Source organism: Hirundo rustica, chromosome 1, assembly GCF_015227805.2.
Source record: "Hirundo rustica isolate bHirRus1 chromosome 1, bHirRus1.pri.v3, whole genome shotgun sequence".
NCBI classification, from domain to species: domain Eukaryota; kingdom Metazoa; phylum Chordata; class Aves; order Passeriformes; family Hirundinidae; genus Hirundo; species Hirundo rustica.
In genome coordinates, this window is record NC_053450.1 from 109,820,381 (window position 1) to 109,841,163 (window position 20,783).

The window sequence follows — 20,783 nt, forward strand, 5'->3', positions numbered from 1 at the left end:
CTCAGAGAGAAATGCCTTCCTTTACTACAAGAAAAAAAAGCAAAACCTAAATACATTTCTCTAATACCATCTAGAAAAGTTTAGGCCTGTTTCATACTGCCACAATTGCAAAGAACTGGTCCTGCCAATTACATATAGCTCAGCATGGTCCATTCTTTTTCTATCCCTTCTTAACCATTTCTCTTCTGGTTGCTTCTTCAAGCTAACTATGATGCAACCTCTGTCATAGAGTCATTTTTCTATTAGAAGTACAACAGAGATCATAATCAAAGCTTACATATAAGTATCAGCTTTTTGTTACTATTAAACTGAGCCAAAACATGTATGTTTAATCACTTATGTCATCCAGACTGATGCAAGTAACGTTAGATTTAATTTAGTATAACAGTTAAGATTTTAAAAAATTCATCAGTTTATACTGTAAATCCTTATTCTTTGAAATGTATAAAACAGCTTAAGTTCAATGGTTTAATGGTCAGCAGTGGACAGAAATACAAGACATTTATGGAAATAACTACTCTAAGGGGTTTTTTAATACAATGACCTAATTCTAAATACCTTCCACGTTTGAAAGTCAAAATGAAACAAAGAAAAATTATTTCCATATAAGGGTAGATATTTTCAAAACAACACAAGCTCTGACTGCACAAGCATGAATTCAAAAGGCAAGAAAGTCAACAGGTCATTTTAAAGATTGCGCTTAGGAGCAACTTAATGGCAACCAAGGTTCAAGCTAAAATTTTAAGAAAAAAAAAGTCAAAATAAAACAAAGCAAAAACATCCAAAATTGACAGATATTCTTCATAAGAAAAATGTTTTGCTGTATAAAAAGTTTCTCGTACAACTTTTACATCCAGTTAAAGCCAAATAAAACATCATTAGAGCATCTCTCCACAATAAAAAGGGCATTCATAAAAACTCATCTGAAAATACCACTTAGACCAGATTAGATAAAATGAGGAAGAAAAGGAAATAAAGGAAAAGGAATGGTGAAAAAATAAAAAATATTCATAGCAAATTTATCATTCGTTCCAGTTTTATCATTCATGACAGTTATTACAAAATTTTAAAAGGATAGCTGCAGTTCCTTTCTCTCTCCTTAGAATTTCTGGACAACACGTTGAAACTATCAAGCTGAAGTTGATTCACTTCAAATGGATTTGTTCTTTCCATCATGTTTTTCTTTCCTTTGGTTATGATAGACAGACAAAACTGTCAAATACTTATAAGGATGGACTATGGTAAAAACCAGTGGAATTTATCCACATCTATATGCTTAAATAACACGTTACTGGATTTGGAAAATTAAAATCCTCATATAAGTCTACCGTGATAATGGATGAAGTTACATATAATTACAAAACAAAGATCTTTGTGTTGTAGAATCAAACTCATGCCTGTAGATAAATAATTTTTATTTCCTAGGAATATCAACTGCAGGGTTTTTCACTTTTTTTTATTTTCCATATAGAAAAGCATGACTACTTCTTTAATGTACTCTAAGAACATGCTACTTATCAAGGAAAATATTTAATTTGTTCTTTCTATTTGTTGAATATTTTTCCACAGCTTCCTGTATAATCACATGCTTCCAACTCCCTATGCAAGCCAGGATGCTTAAAAACACAGTCATGAAAACATAAACTTTGAAGGATCTCTGAAGAAATTATGTGCCCTTACTTGAATAAAATCAATGCAAGTTATTAGCAATGTATATAAATTCCAGAATTTATCATCATCAGATATGTCAGTCTGTTCTACAAATATGCTTTTGAACAGTTAAACCAACAGAAATGCTGCTTTTAAAAAAAGTCATTTTTTTGTTAATTTCATAACTTTAAAAGTCATTTTTATTGATAAACAGAATTTGGCAGTACTTTTACTGTCTCTGAAGCCTAACTATATCAGACTATTGAAATTCAAGTTTTCTTGCCTTTGGGTAGTCCATGCACTATCGGTTTATATTCTGAACCCTTGCACTAGTGAGAATTATTTGCAACCCAATGTAAACATCTTTCACCTTCCAACAGCATTATGAAAATACAAAGAAAAAACCCTTTATCCAAGGGCTTTACCATCTAGGATTTATTTATTTATTTGTCTTAAACACTAAATTTTCTACAGAAATGTAACTATGATTAAAGTCTGAAAATAAAATATTTTAAATTGCTAAAAAGATACGTAAAAATATAGAACAAGAAAGAAGTATACCTTGTGTTTTTGTGGCCTCCCTGATGATTTTCTGAAGCTCTTTCATTTCAGCATTCATTTCTTCATAGTTTATTTCCCTAGAATCAACCTTAGGAGCCTGGAAGAGTGAAGGATCAGTTCCAAGGTATGAACATTGAAGATGGCCATCATCACTCAGAGTGACTATAACACCCTTCAAGTCTCTGCACAAAATAAAAAATAAAGCTTACCAAGAAATTGGGAAGAATCACAGAAGCAATAACATTAATAATAATATTTATTCCTTAATTCTGACAGCTTCATTAATATTACTCCCACTTGGTGCAATCACAACTAAGAATGTCTTAGATGACTAAAGGGCCCTCAGAATCTGTGAATCTGTACAGTCAGGAGAGGTAATGGAAAGGCTCAGAGCAAGCAAGCTGAATAGACTGGACAATTATAACCTATTTATTCATCTAAATCTTTTGAAGTTGCAATATTTAGGTTATTATGCAGGAAAAGGAATTTGCTAAATGGAATAAAAGGGAAGAGGAAAGAGGAGTTAGAAGAAATCATGAACAAATGGAAGATGCTCACAAAGACAACAGCTTTAGGGCTTTCATGGTATCAGTAGCTCCCCTAACCATCTTTGGCTGCTATTTCAGCTACTGTGCTGTCTTCAAACCCTGGCTGGCTGCTCCCTGCAGTATCCATCTGAAAGGAAACCACATGGATTCAGAGCATTCCCTTCACACTCCTCTGAATCAATACAAGTGAGTGTTTTATTAGCTACACTATAGTCTCTTTTCTCTCAGGGGAAAAGTACTTCATTGCTCCTACAAAAATCTCACTCTTTTTGTTTATCTGATCCATACAATGCAAATGCAAGATTTAGGAAAGTATTTAATAAACTATGAGACAATAGATACTACTGCCAGTATTTTGCTTAATTTGAATCTTATTCCTAACAGAAGACAAACTTAACAGTAAAGCCCTGCATAGATGTTAACAGCAAGTACTAGGAGTATAAACTTTTACTTTATCTCTTTAAATGCCTACTTTTGATTAAATTAAAAGACTGTATTCACTTTCATAATCACAACATTACACATTCATGCCAGTAATTTGCCCTTACTCCATCCTTAGAATACCTTCTAGCAGATACTGCCTTTGGATCAAACACAATTGCCATAAAAAGCAAAGATAGATCAGATTTAATTCTTAGATATAAAATGTGATTTGGACAAGAAGGCCTAATTCACTATTACTAATTAAACTCTTGTAAAAAACTGAATTCATGCAGGTATTCAAACTATAACGCATAGAGAATTAACAAAAATTCTTTTAACTTACACACACTGATACCTTTCAAATGCCTCCTCTAGTACAATAAAAAGGCAGGTAGCTATGTAAAAGAAATAGAATTTTTTCCTATAGAAAGTTTCCTATACCGTCTTGTAGCATGGCTCCAGAACAGATAGGAAACCTCAATCCAAAATTTGCCATAGTAATAGCAATTATGAAAGCCAAACAACGTCACAGATTAATTTTGACCACTGATGGTCCAACTTCACTGTTCAAAATGACTTTTCATAGTACACTAAGGCTACAATCCCAGTGGTGGTTTTACAGCTGCAATCAAATAATCTGGAAAAACTACGCTGTAACTGAGATCATCTGAACTCTATATAGTTATAACTTCACACAGGAATGAAGACCCTACTGGGCACTAAACAAATAAGTAATTGCTGTAGGTAAGTTTAACCTTTCTATTTTCTAAAGAAAGAAATTGTTACTGAGTGAAAGAAATAAATCTCCTTGTTGAATTATGAATGTATGGAAACTGCTTGTGAGGGTTTTTTGGACAACAGTACCTTCAGTCAGACCTTCACTAAACGAACATGCAAATCTGAACTGCCTTCTGGAAAAGAACACACATAAAAGGGCTCAAACACAAAGTTCCCCTTATCTACCATATAAGCTCATCTTAAACAAAAACACTATTCTTTTTGGGACTACTGCTTACTACCACAGAAAAGCTTCCATTTACCACAGAAATTTTTAACATGCATTCCCTACCAAATAGGTAACAGGAAGCTGTCTTTGTAAGGCTGGAGATGCCAAGACTCTCCCAACAAATACTTAAAGAAAAGAAAGTGGAAGAGTTAACACTGATTTTCAACTTACATATCCAGTACCTGTGCTAGAAGCCACCCTGTGAACATCATGACCGTTTTGTGACCTGTGAGCTTGGGGCTTGCATCCTAAAGGGACCTTCAGACAAACTGTAAACTATCAGCAGGAACTGAATGAGTCCTAGTTTCTCTCACTAAGTGAATATTTATTGTTGACTATAGTTGGTTTCCTTGCTCAAGATTGGGTCTGTTGTTTTAATTACATGCAGAACTTCCCATCCTAATTTTCTTAAGTCCAAAAAGCTCTGTACAACACAAACCTGTGGTATATTTACAGAATTCTGGATGGCACATGAAACAAGTACATTGGGCTAACCCTAAGTTCTCCTATATGAGAGAAGATTCTCCTATATGTGAGGAGATAGATTATTATGAATACTTGCACCGCAACACAATCTTAATAAGGCATGAAAATAACACCTAATGAACAGGATTTTGTCAACGCCTGCCAAATACTTGCAAGGAGCTTTGTCATATTGGTCAAATGTCGGAGTCCAGGGCATCCCTTTGGTCACCCTGGAAGGTCAGAGACCTGAGCAGAGAAGTCTGAGACCTGGACAGGGGGGTCTGAAACCCTGGCACAGTGCCCAGGAAGACACTGGCTTTGAACCCAGTCCATGAGAAAGGCATCCTACACTGAGAGATGAATTACAGACAAGAGTGTGAAAGATAGTAGTTTTGTTTATCACAGGGTGAAAAATTATAGTTTGGGGTTCTTTAGTATGGAAGTGGATGGGAGCAAGATGGAGGACTTTGGGCGTTTTCCCATGCTGCTTCTTTCTTCTTCATTCACTCCATTTTCTGTGGTGACGGTGGCACCAAGTAATTTAAGGAGACTGGGTCAGAGTAGAGATGACCTGCTTAGTATAGGTAGCAGGTATTGGCAAGTAACTATAAATAAAGAACATATAATAATTAGTATAAGAGACAATGACCTCCCAGCACGGGGGGAATTGCCTGGTGCCCGAGCAGCTGCAAAGAACTTGGCTGGGCACAGAAAGAATTGTAAGATAAGAAATAATAAACAAAGCACAAAACCTTGAGAAATCAGAACTTGAAGACTCCATTTCATTCTTGCATGTGGCTCAGGGCTTTTCAGAAGGCAAAGGACTTTGAAACCACCCGAATCTCGAGTGAAACACTCGAGAGTCAGAGATACAGCAAAGTCTTTAAAAATGGGGCATTGTTTGAGGCAGATGCTAGCATGCTACCAAATACACTGCCCCTCTCTTTGCTATCAAATTATAGCAAATAATTTTTTTTTTCCTTTAAAGGGCTGGGAAGGCACAACAAGAGAAACAGCATCAGGAGCTCTTTCTACAACTGGAGAAAGAAAACTTCTGAAAACAAAACAATTTCTAGAATTGTCCCACAACAGCTTTGGACAATCTTAAATATTTTTTCCCAAAGGTATGCATCTGTTAATCTACTAAGGAAAGATCCATGAGGACATCTGAATGTAAATCAAAAGGGCATGAAGAAATATAGCTACAAAGTTAGCAATAAATCTTTGATGATATACTACTAAGGCATAATATATTCAAAAGTGGTTTGTAAATACAACCCTTGTTATACACCTCTAAGCTAGCAGTTATTTGCAGCTAATAATGCTGTCAAATAAGGTCCATTTAAATCAATGAGGTGATTTACCTATGTAGATTATGCTTGGCTTAACTTCTGAGTCAACATTATAGAATGCACATTCAGAAACTCTAACTTAAAATGAACTCATTTTAACCAGCTTTTCTGATAGTCATGACATCCTTGAAGTCTACACTGCCTCAGAGACAAAAGCATTAGTTTAAGAAAGCAGCATTACAAATTACACTTTTCCTTTGCTTCAGTTAGTGTTCTGCTGGGTCCCAAGAAGACTGCTCAACATAAAACATATCAGCATAAAAAAGCCTTTCTCAGTAATCCTTCCTTGTTAAAAGTGGTCCATGAATATGCACATCAATAGAAACAATAAGAAAAATATGGGTAAGCAGTTCTAATATATCTTTTATAATACATTCATTTCTCTGTTGGAATGTTTGTCAGCCAGTCAAAATTGCATTATTTTCTCAATCTTTTTTTAACAGTGGTTAAAGACAGCAGGGGGAGGGGAAGCATATTTAACAGTTTTATAGTAGTTTCCCCACAGCTACTGCTCTCACACAATATCCCTGCAAATACCATTGCTTCATTCTGCACATTTTACATACAATCTGGAATTTCAATTACTTGTTAAATTTCTTTTATTTAAGATATTTTTTTTACTATGCATCACACAATAGTCAGAGTAATAGTAAACCTAACGGGACATTTTAACAGTGAGGAACTCAAAGTACAAAACAAATTATTTTGATATCTAAAATAACTTTACAGTACAAAGCAGCTCCTACACACATATGGTAATAATTTGAAAAACTATCTTTTATTGGATTCTGGATAATAATAATGGTATATGCTTTTTGTAGGCCTTCTCTTACTAAAGAAATTGCTCACAACATAGTTCTTAAAGAAATTAAAATGCTTTGCATGCTTCCAGTTATATAATACCAAATTGATCACTCAAACAATTGATTTAGAAATTGAACCTGCAGATCTGTGTTTTACTTGAACAACACATGCTAAGCTTTGAACAACTCTTAGGACAAGGTCTGGTTATTGACACCATTTGCAGTTTTAATTATTTATATTTATAATAGCTCATAAAATTTCTACTTCAATTTTAGAAGCAGTCTTAATTGCTATTACTCAAACCAACCATTTTAGAAAACAAGATTCTCTGCAATACTACTGTCCGTTCCTTATCGATAATGCATTATTTAAAAACTACTAAATTAGGAAACTAATTCCTGGAATTGTGCTCAAGCATTTTGAATCCATTTCTCTCCTCATTTTATCACCCTCTGAGGTAATTACAGGCAAGAGCATAGCTCAATAGCACTTTTTAGTTTAGTGCTTTTGAAAACCTAAATTTTTCTATGTTCACTACCATTTCAGTGTCATTTTAAGCTGTAACTACATGAAGCATTTGATAAAACACCGAAGCAAGATCAGACTAGGAGTAACTAACTATAAGAATTTTCTAACATGAATTAATGGGAATAAAAGTAAAAAGCCCACCTTACTCTTATTAAACACACACTTCAAAATCCCAAGTACCCCCACAGCTAAATATTCAAAGTACATCCAGTGTGACTCAGTGCAAGCTGCTACTGATACCTGTTCTGCACATCTGTGGAGCACTCTCAGGCTTCTTTGAAATTCTTTCCTCAGTAAAAAAAAAAAAAAAAAAAAAAAAAAAAATCTTTGTTCAACTTACATTAGAAGCAATGCTTGTATGTGTAAGTCTTCCCCATTCTGCTATTACACATGCAAACAGACAATCAAATTACTCTCAAAAATTAGAATTCTTTTTAAACAATTTATATTATATATTTAACATGCCTTGCACACTCCACAGAGGGCATGCAGACAAATAATGTAAATATAGTGCTCCAATATAATTGTTTAACAATATGTAATTATATTAAATAGCATAAAGTGGCTGCTTTACAGAAAAGCATTCTTCATCTTTCCCATTTGTATGATACCTTAGGATGGCTAAACTTAACAGAATACCAGATACTAATCTAGTTTAAAAGATTACGAAATACATGCAAGAAGAAGAGGGAAATGAAACAATTTCATCTTGATAACCAATGGAAAAGCAGTTTAAAAAATAGTTATGCTAGAACAACAGGTTGACATTTATCCCCTCTTAGAAACACTGAAATGTAGAGAGCCAGAACTAAGTAAAATCTGAATGTGGCCACTTGAAACGGCTGAAGAATTGTCCACGTTGCAAATCCTATATGGGCGCTTTTGTTTCCTACTTGTGAGTGAAGACATCTCCACAAGCAACTTTATGTGGTGACACTACACAGGAAAACAACAAATTAGCCAGCACCAAGACAAACTCCCACCAGGCTTTAGCTTTTGTAGCTCTCCTTGTGTAGTTTTCTCTTTGAAAGAGACTCTTAGCCTAAAATGTCGTCCAGCAACCAAATAAAAAGAAGTATTCTCAAGGAGAGGAAAGAGGATCGACTGTTTTTATTTTTACTGCCAAGTTAAAACCAAGCACTATTCACAGAAGTTTGGGTCGGGGGTCCTTTCTGCCAGAGCACTACTGCCACCTGCGGGGCAGCAGAGCTTTCATACAGGTGAGCCCTGAGAGCTACATCACATTATGTGGAGCAGGTGTGGGAGTTTTTTTACCAGAGTTAGTGTAATGCCTTAACCTTGTGTAATTCCTCGGCACAAGGAAATCTTACCAGGCTAATATTTAACAATGTATGCCCTGGGACAGACATCTCTGCACAAGACAACCTTCTGGTCCCACACAGTAACAAAGGCAGGCTAGGCGTGAAATTTAAGCTCATGCTACAAAAGTTGCGACAAAATACAAAATTTAATCTAAGGAATGAACGAACTTTGTTTCTTGTTGTTTTAAATATAAAATCAAAACTATTTTGGAAGCAACAAAAGTTTTATTTAAAAATTACAGCAGATAGCTATCCAAAATGCAGTTTTAAAGGAAAATTTGTCACCAAGTAGAATAAAAACATAATATTCAGAGTGATGACACAGGCCTCCAGAAACATATGTTCTTGCTTTAAGCAAAAAAAAAAAAAAAATAAAGAGCACTGAAGTACAATGTATTAAAGGAAAAATTCATAATTTACACGTTGCATTTCGTAGTATCACAGCTCCATATTTAAGACAGTGGCATTAGCAGAACTGAAAATGAACGTGAGGACTGACAAGAAAATCTGATTACTTTAGTGAGAGTGCAGCCTATATGTCAGAGCTCTAAATAATATGAAACAAGTGAAATTGCATTGTGATTTCCTCTGTAACAGTACCAGCATTAGCAACAAGAAAAAAATTTAGACCATGACACATTTAAAACATTTCCATGCTTCATTCTCTCTTAGAGCATATTTCTGCATTTGCACTTCCTTCATGTGAAATCTAAAATCTGTTTCAAGCCCAAGCTCCCGCAGTATCAGGCAGGTATATAAGAGCTTTCCAAGGTTGTAGTAACAGCTATGCCACATGAATTTAGGATATGGAGAGCCTCAAAAGTTTGTCCTTCTTCTAAGCCTTCTCATCTCCCACCTCAAGATGGTGGTTATGGCCCACATCACTTCAGGCGAGCTGGAGAGGCCCCTAGGATCTCTGCTTCCAACATAAAAGAGATGGAGGGAGCTTTACTGATAAAATCTACACTCTAAGTTTATCATTTTAGATAAAGTTTATTCCAAACAGTTGGCTTCCTATAAGATAATACTGAGAGATACACCAGGAAAATTAAACTATGCACAGATTATAAAGATGTTAAGAATACCCACAATGTGTCTTTAAAACAGATTTATTCTGAAAGCTTGAAGAATTACATAAATTTAAGACACTCAAATCAGTTTACATCTCTTTATCCTCACGGTTGCCTGCAAGTTTCAAAATTCGCCAGTATTTCAGCAAGGAAAAAGCATGCACACTTTTTACTATTACTTTTAACAATATTTATAATTGTGCCCACACCCTGTCTGGTAAAGAACAAAGCTGCTTTTTCAAAGCATTTTTAGCACTTTGCACTGCTTGCTGCCTCTCAATTCTACATGTCCCATGTGCTCCTCTTTGTAAAAAAAAAAAATATCTTTCCGCTTAACACCATAGTAATCAAGACATTCAAAACCAACAGACCGAAACTTTTCATAAAACTGTTTTTCAAACATGACATCCAGCACTTTCATGGGTAGAATGTGAGAATACATCCATAAACTACAACCCTCTGCTCAATAACCAGCTCCAAGACTGAGAGTTCGGAACCTGATACAAGTTATAGCCCACTCTGTCACAACTGGCACAGACAAATAGTGGGTTAGCCAAAAAAAAAAAAAAAAAAAAAGTATTTGTTTAAACTCAGGGATCTTATTTAAAATACTAGAGGGGAGATACTTGCCTTCTTGTTCTTGAGAATTTCCACTTTTACGATTTTCTCTAGAACCACAAAGGTAGGAATACTTTAAGTGTTATTCTGAAGCTGAAACGCTTACAAAATCATATGACTGTAAAAAGTAGGCTCTTTGAAAAAGCAAATAAGTGGCACGCAGTAAAATTAGAACTGGCAATACGGGCATGTGCTTAGCATCATAGAGTAAATACCATTTGAAGCTAGCTTGCTAGAAAAGCCACTCCTGAATCACAGTATTTGCCGGACATAGTATGTGGCACATCTAAGTCTTTCAGGATCAGAATCCCACTAAAGAAAAAGAAATACAATCATATTCATATTTTGTGGCTAGGATACACATAATAAATTTATCTCTTCAAGAGACCCTTGAAAAGGGTCATGTTTTCTAATGCTATCTCTCAAAAATCTGGTGGCAAATCAGTGATAAGAAAAGCAGATACAATCTTTTTTCTTTTTTCCCTTAAAAACATTTCTTTAAAATGCAATTATGTTTAAGTATAAAGATTCTAGAAATCTCTGCATTTAACTTCTCAGATCAGGCAACATTTTATTTGAGAACCCTCAAATTAAAATGTATATATATACATGTATATAACTGAACAGTTCATACCATATGTCATAACTGGCATTGCCTCTATTACAGTACTACTACACAGAAAGGGAAAATCTTTCAACAAACTATAAAGTTTGATTCCTGCACTTTTCTTTCCATAAAACTGTATAATAAGTGCTAAATTTTGCTGCGTTTTTATGTAAGTTTTGCCATTTTTATACAGTGATTCTTTAACAGTTGTGGTAGCTGTGGTGATGTCAGTTATAATAAGGAATAACAGATGGGCTGGAATGAAGAACAAAGTATTTTCAAGCATCTGGATAGCTAAAAAATCCAATGAGGGGAGTTTTATTTTGACTCCACACACTATTACCATATATGTGGTTGCACTTTTACACCTTATATACTTAATTCAACTGCAATATTTCTCATGTTTTTTTCCAGTTAAATTCAATTCCTGTTACCTTTCTACTGTTTGGAACTACATATAAAGCACATCCATCCAACCACCCAACGTACTACAATTCTGTGCTGGGAAAAAAGTTTTAATTTCAAGTTCATATTTGAACCAGGCTAATACTTTCTTCACTTAAAAATTGATTGCAGATTTTAATATTCTTTTAAATTCAAACACTTATTAACATGATTACATAGAAAATTAATTTTCAGTCCCTTCATTAGTTAAATAGTCTCTGTTTCTTCATTATTTATGCAAGGGAAAAGAGTCACACGAGAACAAAATTACAAGTTTTTAGATGTAATGATTCACCATTTTGTCTTGTAAGAAAATTAGACACTACTACAGCAACTTAAATCAATAATTTTTCCATGATTCAGTAAGCTGCAGCAATTCCTTCATCTCAGCCTCCACAATGCAACCCTAAAGTAATAAATTTCAGTCTCTAATTCAGCAAAATCAAATACAGAACTGCATATGTCAAAAAATTAACACCAACACTCAAGACTGCAGCGATCATACTTGGAGAAGCAGTACTAGCAATTCACAGACAGAAATCACTCCTTGATTGAAAACTGAGCAAAACAGAATCAGTGGTGATTCTGTGGGACTCTATGATATATTTATGGGATCACTGTTCCAAATAAACCTAGGCAGATTTGAAGTCCATAAAGAGCTGAAGTCTGAATAAAGCTTGCTAAGTAACCCTGCTTGTCATCTTGAACATATAAAGTCTACTTTATTTCCTGACTTTTCAACAGTTTTATTTGTTCAAAAAAGAAAATATATTTTTCCCCATCTCAAATAATGAAAATGTATTTACTAGCTTAACTCAAGCTAAAAAGTTGAGTGCTAGAAATTCAATACTTTAGGAAATTCAGAAATTCTGATTCTTTGGAGGTGATAAATTACTTCCACATTAAAAAAAACCTTTCCATACTTCTTTATATTTCCTCTTAAGAAAACACGCTGTTCCACTACCAAGTAAAAGTACATTTATCTGTCAAATAAATGAAAGTGAAAGCAAATATTCTAGCTACTTTCATCAACATGCCTATACCTGTCAACCCCAGGTAATAAAAGCAACTTCACATTTTACAAGGCACACATATCATTATGTGGTTTATTCTTTTCAAGAATCTTTCTTCCATGAAGAACAGGCCTACTCACAGATATAGAGGTACATAGAAATGATCACAAACAAAATTGGTTACTGTATTCTAATTCCCAGATGTAGCTTCTGAAAACAAGAGGCATTACATATGCAAAGCATCCAATTACCTAGTGACAAGTACTACAGAATCACGTATGCTGAGTTGGAAGGGACCCACAAAAGTCCAACTCCTAGCCCTGCACAGGACAACAGTGTGCACAGCTGACTATATAAAGCTACAAGTTCTGAAGTAATGGGTCACAAACATGAGAAATTAAACCACAATTTGCCATATTCAGAACAAGTGACTTTCCCCAAGCACAAATTCACAAATCTCTGCCTCATTACAGTGGCTCTCAATTTTTTTTCTTTGGGTATTACTAACCAAATTCTAATGTGGCTGAAGGGGAAATTATCCTTCATTCAAACATTATGTTTGCTGATAAATGGTGCCTAAATTACTAAGAGTCCCGAGCAAAATAGGGATGGAAGAAATCTCTTTCCCACAACACATCCCCCAAACTTTAAGGTCAACTTCCTGTTAGAACTGTACTGATAAATTCCAAATGAAATCAACATTTTTTTGCTATGTGGATACCACCAGACTTAATTTCTTGGGGACAGTCAGAAGAGCAAATAACCAAAATTAGAGACAGCATGAAGCACAGATTTGAAGAAAAGAGGTATTTCAGCAAGTTTGCAGTCTGATTCATTTTAAAAGAAAGAAGTCAGGCTACCTTTTAACATTCACAGGCTTATCAGATATAACTTGAAGACTTGAACCAAAACCAAGAAATAAAGTGGAGAGTACTGAACTTTTAAAATGTTCAGAAGAAAAAAAAAAAGTCCCCAATTTAAAGGCTTCATGCTTTCCTATACATAGGCAAAACATAGGTTCATAACTTGGTAGTAACCAAAACAGAAATCCCATTCCTGAGACTACACCCAAACTCTATATATGTGTATATATAATACTCTATCTATGTGTTCTAACTCAGCCCACACTGGCATTTCAGATGTTTGTGACAGAAATATCCCAGAGGCTAGCAACACAAACTATTTTGCTTCAGACTGAATGCACCTTAACATAATGTTCTAGTTTCAGGCCAACCAGGACAGAGTAATTAATACTCAGTGCAATCAATCAGCCATTAAAAGATGTACTCCTAGAAACAGCTCTGCCAAGTGTCAAATAAATAGCAAAACAGCTGTTGAGGTATTATAATCAACTCCAAGGACCTTTTATGGTCAAGCACATGGAGACAGAATAATTCAGATACAGAAAACAAATATGACTTGTGATTGGCTCCAAAACATGAGAAGAGAAAGAAAGAGACAGAGAAATCCTAATACATCTCAAGAAGAATCAACCAGGGACAATTCATGGCATTTATAACCTGTAAATGTAAGAGATATAGCTCATGAAATTTCCTTTGCAAAGGAGATGTGGAGGTACAAAGAAGGTCTTAGAAAAGAGGTCTCTCATGAAACAGAAAATGGAAAGTCAAGAGCAGGAAAAAAGGGAATGGACTTTAAAGTCAATTCTTTGAAGATATTTACATAATTGTGATGGATACCAAGCAAATACTGCTGCTTACAACTACAATTTCAACACTGTCATTTTGAGCAGAGTAGGAATTCTTGTCATTCCTTTATGTAAGTTTCCTAGCTTTCAGCTGTTTCAACTGCAGCATATGGACAATTTCTCTTCAAATCACTCCAGAAAGGTTTGGAAGGGGCTATTTGTAGATCTGGTGGAGGGATGTTCGGGGGTTTTAATCAGTAGGCAGAACACCTAAACCATTTTCTTCAAGAGTTTCAGCTTCAGTGAGAACGTGTTTGCACAGCCATAACTCGAAGGGTAACAACCCAAGGCAAGCAAAAATTAACTGCACAAGCAGGCTTATCCATTCCCCTGCTTATCTCCAGGGAAGATAAATTTGCGCTGAGACAGAGGCATAAACAGTTCAAATTAATTGAAACTGTCAGTGTAAGCAGTGACACTTCTGAAGCAATCCAGTCAGTTTGAAATATGTAGGAGTCCCCTTGACATTAAAAATAAGTCAGAAACAGTAACTAATATACATTAGCAGAACCAGACTATAAACTTCCAACAAAATAAGGGACAAACTTCTATAACAATTACTAGAACTGAACTTGCAGTTCAGTGACTAGTTATAGAGATATTCAGGGAAACCCCAAAATAAGATAAACACTCAAAATTCTGCCTGCAGTTCAAATTCCTGATCACAAGCTTTTATAGTAAATTTTCAACACCCTGACAGAGAGCATTCAAGTTTTAACAGAAGGCAAAAAAAGTGTCATTTAACAGCTTAAAATTGCATAACTTTTAGAGTGCAGAAACATCTAAAAATGTTCTAAGTAACCGCTTCTCCTTGATTCTATTTTTTCTTCCATGTTTCTGAAAATGTAATGAAATTCAAGCAGTTTATACTGGAATTTAATCTCAAATGTTGTAGTATATTATTATCTTTATCTTTATACTGGTATTACAATAGAGAAATACTGTACCACATGTTATTTTAAGAGAAAAAATATTAATTCATATATAATAAGGAGGGGCATACACTGGAATTACAAGCTGCCCCAAGGGATTTACATAAAATATCTTACAATTGTGTTTTTCTTATCCCGCAAGCTAGAGTCACACATTAGATGTAATGGACATTATGCCTAAAGGAGAAAATACAAATGAATGCGTATGAACTGTAGAGACAACTGTTTCAGAATGCTCCATTTACTTTGTAAGTATTATCGCAATAAAAGCGAAGAAAGTAATTAATTGGCATACATCATATTTAAGGCACTTCAATCTTTCAGCAGAGTAGGATTAACAACTTTATGCTTATTAAAGTCCTTAATATTATTTATGTTACAGTAGTGCTGTGCTCAGAGGCCCCAGCTAAGACTGAGGTCTTGCCTGAGTACAAGAAAATCATTATCACACTGACCCACAAAGAATTCCCTTTCAAAATATTTTAAAAAACACCAAAACATACACATATGCCCTGTTTAAGCCAAATTACTACTTCTACAGGCTTTACTACAGTTTTTGCTGTTTAGCTCATCTCTTTTTTTTAATGCTAGAAGGAAGTACAAGCATACTGCATATATTCCAATAGACAGTAAAAAAGCATAGCTCAGAAACACACAGCCCTGCACTTCTCACTGCCTTTCAGGCCATTGGGTGTAAGCATACAGATGTTTCTTTGTTTATCAGTACCTGTATAAAGAGGTTTGCATAACTAGATTGCTGTCTCTCTACCTGCTAAAGAACACAACCCCAAGTCAAACCCTGGCATTTGTAGGTCTGTGGGAATTCTGAATCTAACTGGCAAAGTGAGCTGGGACAGATTTTAGGCTCTCAGATTTCTCCCTAATATCAAACTGCTGAGTGTTGAAGTTCACAGGGAACAGGCAAAATCTGCATAAACATTTTAGACACATTATTGAAACAGATGGTTCAATGTAATGAGTTTCCAAACAAGTACTTGTATATACAAATGTTAGTACAATCTGCTATTGTAAGCAACATTTTTGTTGTTGTCTTTTTCAAATATTTGTAATACAAATATTTTTTTCATACTTCAAAAGCTGTACTATCATATTCTGCAAAATTAACTTCTGGGTTATACTAAGCAGCCCACTGAGACTATTCATTATATTTTACTTGTTAAGACCTGCTGGATGAAAGCCAGCCCAAATCTCTCCAGAGTCTAAAAAAAAAAAAAATGAGGAGTAATTAAAAAAAAAAAATAGGTATCTATTAGTAACAAACAAAACACAAACATCCCTCAGATTACTCTGCACAACTCAGTAAAGCTAGTTAGTCAGATGTTCTATTTCCATTTGTTTGGAGGTAAAATTCTTGACTTATGATCAAATGTTTAGCAAACGTATGTTGGCCCAGGAGCAACCAGGCTGCTGAGGATCATAAGATCTACGTGACAAGGACACTCCTACTGCATCCCCTATGGTCATAGGCACTGGGCAACCAGCACCCAGCCCAGCTCTGGGGGAACACAACACAGGCATAAATTGGATTGTATAAAAACACTGGCTGAACATTTCTGTCATTTGCTTATTTCAGTGACAGTCACATCACAAGTTATGAACATTCCTACCTTCACCCAATCCCCCACCCAAGCAGTTTTTCCCTAATCTGTTTTATGCTTATTTTACAAAAAGACTGCAAAGTCTGTTGCAGTGCAGCCCTCGGCAATTTAAACATTCCTTAATTTCCATAATTTAACACTGGATTTTAATAATCTGTTCCAACAAATCATCTCTGGAATGCATATGCTCTCAAATGCTTAATGAAGAACAGATTTTCAGTGAGATTCCCTATTTTCCAGTCTCAGAGAAGGACACTGCCAGATTGCACAACCACACTTTTCATTCTTTTCAAAAAGAAGCTACTGGGCTGGAGCTACGAGACTCCAGGTTCAAACTTCACTCAAAAAAACCCAGAAAACCTAAAGCACAATAGAGCAATTCTAGTATTGTTCTAGTACACTCATTAATGACATGAACATTTTACAAAACAAAGGAAAGAAACTTAGAATTTTCCTTCTAAAAGTTACCTTATTTGTTACATACCTCAGAACTGTTTGTTAGGATCTAGAAGCAAACCACACAACCAGATATTAAGTAAAAAGTAAACTTTAACAAGTTACTTACTGAAAATTCGCTACTTTTACTGATACAGGAACACAGGGAAGTTGAGTGGCCCATTTCAATGTAACATCTTGATAAACATTCAACATTTTACTGTGGTTTGCAATTAAAGTGTTTGTTGTTCCTTCTTGCACTGTTCAAAGATAAAAAAAAGCAATTTTAGGATGGAAGTTTTTTCAAAAGCCAGTACTTTCCTTTGCGACTTATATAGTTGTGTTTTCTTTTATTTTTAAGTTATTAGTTGCTACAAATTAATTCATTATAAAGCATCAAAAGATAATAAAGTTACCTTGACACTAACCAAGGACATATGAGATTAATTATGGATACCAATTTCAATTGCATATTACACAATTTATGCCATAATTTTCTAAGGTTCTGGCCAGCCATGTCTGGTAATTTAAAACATGACAAAGACTCACAATTGCCATGTTGGCATGCCTGGATAGATATGACAAAATACACATTGATTAAATACCTGCTACTCACATTATTCATTAATTCTTTAACTTGTGAATACCAATTAAATGTGTATGCATGTATAGGGTTTATTTATAGTATACGTCAAATCAGAAAGTATAAAATGTGAAGATGGCTAAGATCAAATCTCTAAAGACTAAAATGGTATCTTAAGTTCAAAAGGAGACATATTGTCAAAAATTATCAGATAGTTTTTGAGACATTAAAAGAGAATAGTTATTAAGTGTCTGTAATTCTAACCAAGTATCTAACCAAGTTGTTTCTACCAATGTAATAACAATAAACTTTGGTATTTTAAGAATCTGCAAATATCAGAAGATCATAAACTAGAAGGTCCTCAAACACTAGTTTACTCTTCCAAAGACTGTCATTCTTCTATGTTTATTGCTTTGATAGCCTAGGCACCAGACAAGCACCTCAATTTGGTGATAAGAAAATATTTAGATTCCAAAAATCATGACACTTCACAAAAAGTAACATTTGAAAATAAACCTGCGTTGTTCAAAAAGAGAGTTCCAAATTCTATGATTCTACAGATCACAGACTCACAGAATCATAAAATGGCTTGTGTTAGAACGGACCTTAAAAATCATCTAGTCCCAACCCCCACTAAATGGGCAGGGACACCTCCCATTAGATCATGTCACTCAAGGCATTATCTGTTGCAGTGCATTAATTGGGTTTATATTGTATTTCATTTTTATATTGGGTTCTCTTTTGTATCCCCTGTTCCCTTGGATAATGTATCACATGGTTTGTCCCTGCTCGGCCCCACCCATCTTCCCCCACACTGGAATGTAACCCAACTCTGTTCCACTCCCACCTTGTCCCTGATTGGGTAGTGGCTTGTCCCTGCCTCTAGGCCCGTCCCCCCTGGGAAACAGCCCCGGGATGGCGGGGGCTCGATCTCTCTGGCACTGGACAGGGACAGGGCTCTGTATTGAGCTCAGGCCGGCACGGGCAGGACCCCAGAATAAAGCTGTGATGTCCCCCTGGACAGAGAGCAGACTTCCTTTTGCCATCGACGGTCTCCTATACTCTCTAAAGAAAAAGCTTCCAGCAGCCTCTCTGGGTAGCTTTAAAGACCCTGGTGAAGGAAGATTCCTTCTCCTGTGGGCTCTCTCTCAAGCTGGCCAAGGCTAAAACGGAGCACGGGCTCCAAGGGGGAGAGAGAGCCACATCAATTATCCAACCTGGCTTTCAACATTGCCAGCTCCGGGGCAACCTGTTCCAGTACCACACCACTCTCACAATAAAGAATTTCTTCCTTCTATATAACCTACATGCCATGGGCAGGGACACTTTCTACTGTTTATTCAGAAAAATTTATTTCAGTGGTTAAAAAAAAAAAAAAGGTAACCAAGTTGAAGTTAAATCTTCCTTTTACAAACCTGAACAGTAAGGAATGAAGCAACTTGGACTGTAATCAAGCTTTTTCATGAATCGTATTTGCCCATTATCCTTTAGGCAAAAGAAGTTCCTCTCACCAAGCACAAAAACTGAAGAAAATCCCTGATTAAATGAGACAACGCATATATCCCGTGCTTGCTCTCCGATGTTTAAAACCCAATCCACCTTCAAAAGAAAAAGCATGCTCCAGAAATCAAATGAGAACTGCATATTAAAGATAAGACTTTGAGAAGGCTCAGAACTAATCAAAGTACAGGTCATTAGCATAGACAGAAAAGCAAAATCAAGGTCTTTTTCTGGATAAGAATTATCCTCTTACTCTGAGGGCAGTCGGTAACTTTCCTTAATGTGACTCAAGCAACAAAAACTACTTTTTAAAACAGTCATGAATTGTTGGCTATGCAGTTCGGTTAAGTACATTTAGAATTTAAAATACACATCCCATTGAAAATGGAAATGCTTTTCACTTTAACTAATGAATCCAAGAATAGATATTTAAAATCATTTTCATCTGCCTCTATACATGTTCTTGATTATTAAGGACAAGCATAGAGAGCAAAAGGTGACAATTTATTCTACCAATATATGTAAATGGAAAACTAGACAAACATTTATGCTTGCAGTCACTCATGTACACCCTTTAACCTGGAAAATTCTCGTGTATGTCATAGTTTGTTTACTTCTCCAACTACATACATTGATATAATAAACAACTACTTAGAAATCCTGTCTCACCTGTCTTTAAACAATACTACTGCTTACTGACACATTCCATTGGTTTGTTTCTTCAGCTCCTCTGAAAAATTTCAGCTAAACACACATGTGAAAAATGCTTTTGACTTCTGCCAAGCTGATTAAACAGAAATTTAGAATTTTGAAGTAAAAATATATCAAAGTTCAACCGTCAGCACTTCCTATATGAACAGCATCAATCATTTTGCTTAAAGAGCATAGAATGTGTCAGCAAATATCCTGGCATATCTGATATATGAAACTGGAAGTGCCATCTTAAAAGTTAAAGGGAAAAACCCAGCTTATTATGTTCGCTTCCATGCATGCATCATGTTTTAGATTTAAAAAAACCTCTTTCATTTGCAGTATAACTAATGAAGTCTCCAGGTTTTTCATTTATAAATTGCTTTCTCCTACTTCTATATGCAGGATTCAGCCTATGTGTATTTGAAAAATTCTACAATTAGCCAGTGGAAGGAAGATGCTCTCACAATATTTTACTGTTGTACCTGAAATATGATGAATGTAGCATTTTATATATGCACTATATTTAGCAGAGAAGCAGCTTCTGCTGCAGGACCACAAAGAATTAAATTCTCCTCCTCTTAAGAAGAGGCAGCTCAAATATTAAACAAATTAGTGACAGGGACCTCAAGAAGACTATTGAATCCACAGGTTTATGACAAAAACAGTCCAGAAACTCTTTATGTTTAAATTCAGAAACTATCTATGGAAACATTTTACTGTGAATTTTTCTCTGAAGGATTCCCCAAGGAGAATGAGATTAATTTTCTACAATACAAAGTCACATCAGACTTCAGTTAAAAACATGAGCAATAATTCCGGTGTACCTGTTTCTCTATTTTACTACAGTGTAGGTTCTGCATTACAAAGATATCCTTGGAAATAGTTATTTCCACCACAATTGT

General features: G+C 35.2%; 1 protein-coding gene across 9 annotated transcripts in view; it reads right to left on the bottom strand.

The window, feature by feature from the left end:
- BBS9 (Bardet-Biedl syndrome 9) overlaps window positions 1–20,783 on the bottom strand; it is a 286,026-nt gene that overhangs the window by 229,186 nt on the left and 36,057 nt on the right. For all 9 annotated transcript variants that reach the window (XM_040068434.2, XM_040068416.2, XM_040068389.2 and 6 more), the window contains 3 exons: window positions 19,104–19,287; window positions 17,236–17,365; window positions 2,212–2,393 (listed from right to left, as the gene is read on the bottom strand). In XM_040068434.2, the coding sequence (XP_039924368.1) occupies window positions 2,212–2,393; window positions 17,236–17,365; window positions 19,104–19,287 (496 nt within the window). The remainder of the gene's footprint in view (window positions 1–2,211; window positions 2,394–17,235; window positions 17,366–19,103; window positions 19,288–20,783) is intronic.